The 9,524-nt window shown below is 45.5% G+C and overlaps 1 protein-coding gene across 2 annotated transcripts; it reads left to right on the forward strand.

Annotated features, from left to right (window-relative positions):
* Positions 1-3,946: 3,946 nt before the first annotated feature.
* Positions 3,947-6,891, forward strand: LOC118674592 (keratinocyte differentiation associated protein). 2 transcript variants are annotated; one of them, XM_036346581.1, is made up of 6 exons: positions 3,955-4,100; positions 5,358-5,396; positions 5,497-5,538; positions 5,712-5,756; positions 6,426-6,473; positions 6,726-6,891. In XM_036346581.1, the coding sequence occupies exons 1-6, from the start codon at positions 4,014-4,016 to the stop codon at positions 6,762-6,764; spliced, it is 300 nt and encodes a 99-aa protein (XP_036202474.1). In that variant the 5' UTR covers positions 3,955-4,013; the 3' UTR covers positions 6,765-6,891. The 2 variants fall into 2 exon arrangements, with proteins under 2 accessions (XP_036202476.1, XP_036202474.1); XM_036346583.1 differs by lacking the exon at positions 5,497-5,538 and having other exon boundaries at positions 3,947-4,100.
* Positions 6,892-9,524: the final 2,633 nt, after the last annotated feature.

Here is a 9,524-nt window from a genome sequence, read left to right on the forward strand (position 1 = left end):
AGTACCATCTGAAGCAGGCTCAGGCCCTCTTGTGTAAAAGACTTTAACAAAAGGGCAGGCCACTCCTTTCTCCTGTCTGGACCTCCGAAGCAACTTTCCTATGTTCTTTCAAATTTTCCCTATAATCCATTCTCTCATGACAGCCAGGAAGGATCCCCTGCTCAGAATTCTCTGCAAGCTTTTCATTAGCCCTACAATTAAATCCCAACTCCTCAGCATGGTTTGGGGTGACCTGGCTCTGGCCTCCCTCTCCAGTATCATCTGGACCTGCTGGGACAGGCCCTTGGGGAACACTGCTGTTATCTGGCTCTGGATCCCGGGATTTTCAGAAGTTTGGAGCTTTAGATCTAAATTCACACGGCCTTCCCCAATCCAGCTTAGCCAAGGCTACATACATACATGATCACTATCATTTTAACTTACTCATAGAATTTGTCATTCTCTGACATTATCTTGTTTCCTAATTTTTTTGTTAGATTATGATCTGTTTCCTCCACCAGAAATAGGCTCCACAGGACTGGTATCATGTCCATCTTCAATCCCTAGCACCAAGAGCCAAAGTGGCTGCTCAATAAATATTTATGAACTAGAGGGATCAGAATTAAGTTGGATTAGTCCAGGAAGTCTTCCTGAAAGAAGTTTAAGCAAAGGATACACAGGGGCAGAGGGTGGGTGGCAAAGGAAAAAACTAGACCTGCTGGGCAAAGTGGCTGCTTTCTTGGGCATGACAATAACACTGGCAGAGGGAGACAAGGACGGGACAGGGATGCCCCCACCACCCCTCACCCCGGCCCCCTCTCTCTCCAAGGCTTATCACCTGGGTGTTCACCAAGGCCCCGAGGCTCCAGTGTGCGTCCCTTCAGATCCCCCATTTGTTCCCTGAACCCAGGAGGCCAGTCCCCAGCTCCTAGGTGTGTCTGTGATGTAGCAATCAGGGCTCGGCCTCACCTTCTACCCACACTCAAGTTCTGGCATATCTGAGGGAGGGTGGGTGCTGGCCTGTGGGAAAACAGGGCTTTACTGGTATGCTCAGAGAGAGGGCTAGGAGATAAACCAGACTTGGAAATGGGTTGGTGCAGAGCCAGCTCTGTGGCTCTGCCTGGCCATTAACCTGATGTGATGTATCCAAAGCAATGCTAAACCCCATGCCCATTACCCTGCCAGCCACTACCTGAACTGCTGGGATCCTCTCCCAGTGAGAATCCCCCCATTTGCTCAATCACTGGACACAGGACATTCAGGAAACAAACTCACTGAGGCAGAATAGATGGGGGAATGTCAAGGAGCTTGGAGAGAGACATTAGTTAGCACTTTCAGCATAAGTCATGTAAGCCAAAATTCTAACAGGAAGGTACCAAATTGAAACAAAGTCTAGCACACCTAGTTTTTTCTCCAGCACAAGAACAGAATTTCTTTGGTTGTGCACATGAAGTAGCTAGCTTGTGTTTAGAGACATTATTAAAAAGTACCTATCTTTAAACACTGGAACTTTAAACATTAGAACAAAACTAGAAATATCATTAAATACATGCTTGGTGTGGCAAGAAGCTCATACTATATGAGGCATCTGGAAACTGAGGCAATTGCAGGTTCATTCTGGGGCATAATCTCTTAGTTCTCTGTTTTCATTTTACCAAGAGTTTACAATTTGATTTATTGAGATCAATACACGTATGCTCAGAGCTGCCACCTATGGCTGTGCAGGCTGCATACCACAAAGGACCTCTGGTCAAGTTGGCTAGTGGGGACCAAATGCAGCCTGCCCCCCAGCTCGCAGGGCATGGGTCTAATTCACACAAGGTGGTATGTGGGCTGGCCGAGGCCCTTTTTAGGACACTACTCCATAGCATAGCAAAGAGCCAGTACAGGTGGAGGCTCTGGAATCCCAGGGTTTGAACATGGGCCTTGCCACACTGTCTGTGTGACCTTGGGTAAATTACTTAATCTCTATATGCTATGGTTTCCCTACCTAAAGAATTTGGATAATTATAGTGCCTACCTCACAGAACCACTGTGACATTTCAATGAGATCATGCATTTAGAGCACTTGGCACAAGGCCTGCCACATAGTAAGATATCAATAAATTGGCTAACATCATTATTAGTAGCACTAGTATTAGGTGGAGAGGAAAATGGGGAAGTCAATTTGTTGCTAAAGAACTCTAGAGCCAAATAGATAATGGCGTTTAGAGGTGTTTGGATCACCTGTTGCTTTAGATGCCAAAGTGTTCCTACATTAGCATATCTAAGTAGAGTTGATTTTACAATAGCAGTTCTCTTTTGTTGATTTTTCATTCCTTTTACTCCTGGAGTTGACTTTATGCTGACAGAATGGTGTTTAATGAGCTCCTTTGGTCACTGTTAATTAATTAGTAAGAATTCATTACACATATAAACTTGTGTCCTCCAGAAAACTTTTTGGGGAGGTGTTCCACCCACTGCAGTCATTTTTTCACTTGTCCCCTCCAGTAGAACCAACTGTACATTGCATCCACTGTCACAGGTCATCTGTGCTTAGTGAGTGTCCCTTAAGCATTGTCTACTCAGGTAGCTCTATAAAAACAGGAGGCTTCCTAAGGCTAAAGAGGGATAGGTGTCAGGGATTGGGCTGTGGGGCCGCATGATAATTGAACTGAAGTGCTTCTGGGGTTCATAAAGATTGTTCATGAATGACTGTAGCCCTCCCACTCGAGGCCTGCCACCTGTGTGCATTGCATCAGGTTGGGTAAAGAGGCCCACTCTTAAATAAGGTCTTGCTTTGTCTTGGTAGCACTAGTCCATGTTCCAGCACCTCCCTATTACACCAGGAACTGGTTGGGCCACCTCAACCTCATTGTGGAGAAGGTTGTTTGATTGGGATGTTTTGCCACTTTGAGATGATCAACTCCTAAACTGGGGGAATGAAGTAGGAGGTGGGATAAGTCAATGAAATGGAGTAGGCACTCAAAGTCAGGACCTAGATCCCATCTCCAATTGATTAGCTCTAAGACCTGTTTTGCATTTCTTCTTTATCCCTTGTCTTAGGGCAAAAACAGTCATCTGTCTGAAGACCCAAGAGTAAAAGATGAGCAGTTGGATAATGGGAGGGGTCCATCCCCAAAGGAAGAAATTCTACAACTTGGTGGAAGGATGCTTGAATTCTAACATATCCAATCTAACAAATGTTGGCTCCACCTATACTCTGTGTAAGGTGCAGTGCTTGAGGGATAAAAAGGTGATTAAGATATAGTTCCTGACCTTGAGGAACTTAATATTCTAAGAGGGAAATAAGAGAAGAACATACATTACTCTAGGTGCAATGTCAGAGAAATACAACTGAATTGTTACGGCAATTCCGAGAAAGGCAAAATGTGTGGGGGAGGCAGGTGAGGGACGATGGGAGAAATCAGGGAAGCTTCATCAAAGATGGCTATTGGATTCTGAGAATTGGAGATGAGAGAAGGGCATTTTAGGAATAAGGAACAGCATGGGAAGATACTTGGAGGAGGAAAAAGAAGAGTATATTTGGTATGGAGTCCAGTTTGGCCATAATGTAAGAAACATGCAAAGGCAGTATAAGAAGAAAAAGGAAAGGCAGATTGAGACCAGAACATGAAAGGTCTTCAATGCCAGTCTAAGGAGTTTAGACAAAACTGGGTAGGGTGGAAAAAGCCTGAATTATAGGAGAGGAAGGAAGGGCATAAGGAAATGAGACAGACAGAAGGAGAGGTGCTTGGGTGCCACTGCCAATCCCTTGGAAGGACAGGTCCAACTTGTCTCCATCCCAGCTCCATTTGCATGAGGAACCTCATTGCCATCTCACCTTCCTATTGCCTAGGGCAGAATGTGAATTGAGAAATCCAAGGTAAGTGGGGGACAGGCCACACCTTCCCTCCCAGAGTCCCAGGGGTGAGTGACAGGATCTGGGGGTGAGTCAGTGGGGTGGGGACCCCATTTCTGCTCACATCTGCCTCCCTGGGAATATAAAGAGCAAGCAGTGAGGCCCCGCCTCAGAGCACCCTAAACTTGACACCATGAAGATCCCAGTTCTTCCTGCTGTGGTTCTTCTCTCTCTTTTGGCGCTCCACTCTGCTCAGGGGGCTACCCTGGGTAGTTCTGAGGTGAGCACATCACCTGGGTTCTTTTTTTCTTATACCTATTACCTCAATTACTCTTCAATTTCTTTACTTTCTATCCATTACTGGTTAAGTGGTTCTTATTTTTGAATATTATCAGGGGCTGGATGAGAAGCTTGGGTTCTGAGGAAGGGAAGAAAGGAGGAAGGAAACAAAGCATTCCTGGGAAGACCTGTAGGAAAGGAGATGCTATTTCTGGAAGGGATGGTGAAGTATGGGGTGGAGGCTGGACAACTAAACCCTGGGAGGGGACAGGGGCTGAGGCTGGTTGTCTGGGTTCAGCTTCACCTTTGTTTCATTCATATCCCTGGGAATGGCTTCCAGGTGACTGGAAGCTCCCTACTACCTCTGGAGCCTAGGCCATAGCAAAAATCCTTATGATCCAGTTTCTAGCCAGGAGGAATCCTGAGGCCTCTCTATCCCCACCTTATTCCAAGGTTGGGGGAGAATGTGTATGCTGGATTGAAAAGTCTAAGATAGGGGTCACAAACTCAATTGCTTAAGGATCCAAGCAAGTGATGTCGATGAGCAAAAGGGCTGGTGGGGCCTCAGGGGAGGTGGAGGAAATTTGCCCAATCTAAGAGTCTGTATTCTGTCTGACTGCTGTTAAGAAATGTTTAATTTAAAATAAAATAAAACCCAACCAAACTACTATGAGATCTAAACATTTGGGTCTAGCCTCTGTTGTGGGAAGGAAGGAATCAGAAACATGAAGCTGGGCAAGTTGGGAGAGCAACAGCATGGGCTGTGCTTAGGTCTGGGGGACTTACCAAATGGAGGATGGAAATAGAGACTGGAACTTTGGTAGCAATAAAGTCACAAAGCAAACCAACCTCAATCTATTCAAGGCAGAAGGGGCACTTCGGTAGCTTGGCTTCCACTGGCATGCTAGTCTCCCCCACCCAGCTCTCTGGGCTAAGTGTGGGTGTCTCAGGAACTGGAAGAACTGCGGAACAACACTAGCTCGTTTTTCTTGGGAGGAGTGCTCTTTCTCCACCCTTTCCACCTGATGCGGGTCTGGGTTTTTACTTCTCTATCTTACACATGCCCTTCTCTTCACCTTGTCGGTCTGTCAGGCATCTGCCTTGCTGGGACAGATTGGGTTAAGGAGGCCCTACGGTGGAGAATAGGCTATTTGCTTGCGAACTGGCCTGTGGAAGAAGGCAGAGCTGGTTGAGATTTTGGGAAGAGGGATTTGCTGTCACATGATCATTTGGCTCATTTCTCCCCTTTACTTTCCAGGAAGAAACCACCATTGGTAATTATGCAGCAGGACCTGAGGTAAACGCCCATTTTCCCACACTCCAGCCATGAGTTTGCCCCCATCTATTCATCTTCATGCTCCTTAGCAATTTTTCTGACACCCTGCTTCTTTGCCTAGGCCGTTAGCCCTCAGTTCCTGAACATCGAAAAGTTTCGATCTGTAAGTACAACCTCTAGTGCTGCCCCCACAAATATCCACATCAGGAAGGAGATCAACACCTTGGTAGTGAGCTTGCCAAGCTGCCAGGGTCCCTTCATCTTTTCCGGAGGGCTAGGGGCTAAGCTTTGTCCTCCCCTGGAACCAACCCTCTTTTGGTCTCTCTCTCCCCACAGGCTTTTAAGACGGAAGAATTCCTGAACTGGCATGCCCTCTTCGAGGTAAGTGCCGGTGTACTCCTTATTCTCCTAGATTGTTGGCAGTCTATCCAGGTTAGTGGCAACACGTGCTAGTCCTAACCCTCTGGGTTCTTTCCTGAGTTCTAGGAGGGAGTAACTGCCATGCTTGGATGCTGTGTAGCAAAGAAAGTTTCCCCAGGAGGCTGTCATGGCTGTGCCTTATATTCCTAACATGGCACTAGGAGAACAAGGCCACAAAGACAATTCCAGAAAAGGAAGAGCTGAATCAGTCAAGAGTTTATTTGAATGCCCTCAGCCGAAATGAAGAAACTAAGGCCCTAAGCCAGGTGGCCTGCCCAAGCTTTGAGGCTACATCAGTGACCATGCTGGAACTAGAGCTTGCGTTGCATGACTTTGCACATACTTGCTATGTGCCCTCATGCAAATGTCTTCAGTTCTCTGAGCCTCAGTGTCCTCGCTTGTGATGTGAGGACAATGACAGTACCTACCCCAAAAGGTTGCTGTGAAGACCAAATGATATCATGGCTGTACTGCAGTGAGTACAAGGCAGATACAGAGCAAGGGCCCAGAAAATATTAGTTCTTACAAATTATAAAACAATAATATCATCACCACTACAGAGAGTGGGTGCTTACTGATCCATGCTCAGCTGACCTGCGACATGTCTCTCTTTCTCTTTTTCTATTTTAGATGATCAAAAAGAAGCTTCCTTTCCTCAACTGGGATGCCTTTCCTAAGGTAAGAGGAAGTGAGCATTAGGAGGATAAGGAGGTTGGGGGTGTGGGGAGAAGTAGAGGATCCGGGAGAGAGAGTGGGACAGTGAAAGAAGGATAAACCTCTTCACCGAAGTTAAGGGGAATCTCAGCTACAATAGAGGATGGGAACTTAGCCTGAGACAGAGATTCCTTCCCATCAGAGGCTTCATTATGGAGGACTCCAGCTTCCTGCACCCGAGGGTCCCTAATCTGATCATACCCTTTCTCCCTCTAGCTGAAGGGATTGAGGAGTGCAACTCCAGATGCCCAGTGACCGTTCCCTTCAACCCCGGCACCACTGATACACACTGGAAGAGGGGGCTAATGTGGGCTCTGATCGCCATCCTGCAATCACTCTTTCTTGGTTCAATAACTTCAATAAAATGTTTCCCAACTAAATAGCACCTGTATCTGTGGCTCTGTCCTTATCCTCCAGAAAGGAATTAAGATGGAGTGGGCTCCAAGGCTGGTAGGCAAAAATCTTAAATTCTGAGAAGGTAGTAAATAGTAAGATAGGGGGGAGTGGGGTGGACATATCAAGATGGCAAGAGATCACTTATGTCTTAGCTCCTTAGTATTGGCTGACATCCTTGAGGAGCATGAAGTTGTGAGTTGCATGGTAAGATGCCTATGGAATCAAACCTGCTTCAAAACTACTGACACCTCCCCCCTCCTGCTTTTTGAGAATCTGACTCCTTTGGTGGTGGCAATTTGGTATAACAGAGCTATCTGAATCCAAGGCTGAGGACCCGACTTAAAACATGAGTTCATCTGAAATCCTTTTGGTTTTCTCTAAATTGGGTAGGTTATAAATAAGAAAACTAGTGGTGGGACCCTAGGCCTTTGTAAGCAACCATTTCTTTATCTGTGGAAATAAATGAGAATTATAATAACAATCTTGTGGTGTTTTTATGAAGGTCAAATGAGATAAGGTATGTGAAGGCCCTTGCACAAGGCCAGGTATGTAGTAGGTACTCAACGATAGCTTGCTTTCTTCATTCCCCCGAAGAGTTGCCACAATGACCTTACTCACTTTTCACTCATTCACGCACTCAGTTGTCCATCCATCCATCCACCCACCCGTCCATCCATCCATCCATTGCAAATTTCTTGAAACATGAAATGGATTCAGTGTCAGTCCCTGCAGATGTATTCTGCATGGAATCTCTTTGTACTCTGTGTGCCTACTCTGTGTCCTAAAATGTTGGGATTATTTTTGGTTTCTCTTGAAAACTGGGAAAAATCAGAGAACAGTGGACCTGTGATTGGCTTAAGTATAAGTAATAGCTGCCCTCCTTGCACAGAACATGGTTTCCAGGTAAGTAAAGTTCCACCTGGCAAGTTTCATTTATCTACTTTGCTTTTTGGCCTCTATAAGCAACTGAGTGTGCAAACTGTAAAGTGGACTGCATACAGAGGGAAATTAAATTTGTGTAGAGGCAGGAAAAACTTTCTCTTACTCTCTTAAATTCTGTGTTTGACTTAAGACTTAAACTGACATAAGACAGATTAACAGGGGAAAGACCTACAAACTTACTTAATATATTTTTTACATGTTCATTGGGGTCTTCAGAAGGAAAATAAAATCTCAAAGGAGCTGTTAGGCCCAAAAGCTTGCATACTTATTTATACAAAGAATAATAAATTATGAGGATGTGCCAACACAAAGCAGCTTGGACTAGGGACATTAAACTGTGGGACAGTGAGTAAGAAATATATGGGGGAAACGAATGAAAGATCAGGGTGATTTGAGAAGGTTTGTTTATATAGACTGGAGTTGACTCCCAGACTCTGGTGATAAATATTGCTCTTCTCTTCTTGGTACAGGGAAGGCACTTTTCTCAAGGAAAATGTTATGACCTGCTTTTAGGCAGAAAGGGGGAGAACAGAGAACCTTTCCTGCATCCTCCGTGTCTCAAGTGTCGTCAGTCCCAAATCATCATTGTGCCAAAGTGGCGTACTTGGGGGTGGCCTATTCTGAACCCTTTCACTTGGTTCCTGCTTTCAAATGGCTTACAGATTAGATGACAAAGACACGTAAATGTTGCTCATCCCCTTCCTTCTGGTTAACTAACAATAATACACACACACACACACACACACACACACACGAGAAACTTATAAATACTGGTCAAATGCTACAATCAATTAAAATATTTAATACAGGCAATAGGTTGGTGAAGACCTAGGAGGGTGGGTGAGGGCTGGGAGTGGGGGGTGGGGGGGATGGGAGATATCTGTAATACTATCAACAATAAAAAATATATTAAAAACTTAAAAAAATATTTAGCAAAGATTGAATGCTCATAAACTGGGTGATAGAAAATGGAGTAGAGGAAAAATGAGGGCAGGTCCTTAAGACACATTTATTAAATGTTAGGTTTTAGGGAAGGACAAAGTCATCATATCGAAGTCAAGACTATCTTTGAGGTAAAGCAGCCCTCCAAGTGTAGTCCTGGGATCAGCAGCAGCATCTCATGGACTCTTACAAGACACTGAATCAGAAACGGTGGGGCCCGACAATCTGTGTTTTCACAAGCTCTCTAGGTGAATCTGATGCATTAGAGCCTGAGAACCACCGAGAAAAGGAAAGCCAGAGAATGACTAATGCAAAATTCAGGATGGTAGTTACCCTGCTGGGCAAATGGAGGAGGAAGTGGGTGATAAGGCTTCTACTATTAGTGTTTTTTTTCTTCCCCTTAAATATATTGTAGGCGAGGAAAGAGTATCTTTTCTTTCTACCCTTCTAGGTTTTTGGCTGGTTCTCTGCAACAAAGTACAGATTAACATGAAAAAAGCATACAAACTTACCTACATGTATAAAAGCTCAGAGACCAGAAAGACCGGTTGTTATGACACGCCCTGTGGTGGGCAACCGGCCCAATCAGGGGCCCCCCAAAATCTCCCGCGCCCCTTCCCACTGGCTGGCCTCATCCCCGATCGGCCCCCCTGACCCCTATCAAGGGCGGAGCTGGCCGGCCAACCTCTCACAGCCCCTCCCCCCTGCCGGCCTGGTCTCTGATCAGCCCCTCCA

The sequence above is a fragment of the Myotis myotis genome, unplaced genomic scaffold (genome assembly GCF_014108235.1).
Source record: "Myotis myotis isolate mMyoMyo1 unplaced genomic scaffold, mMyoMyo1.p scaffold_m19_p_19, whole genome shotgun sequence".
Lineage (NCBI taxonomy): Eukaryota > Metazoa > Chordata > Mammalia > Chiroptera > Vespertilionidae > Myotis > Myotis myotis.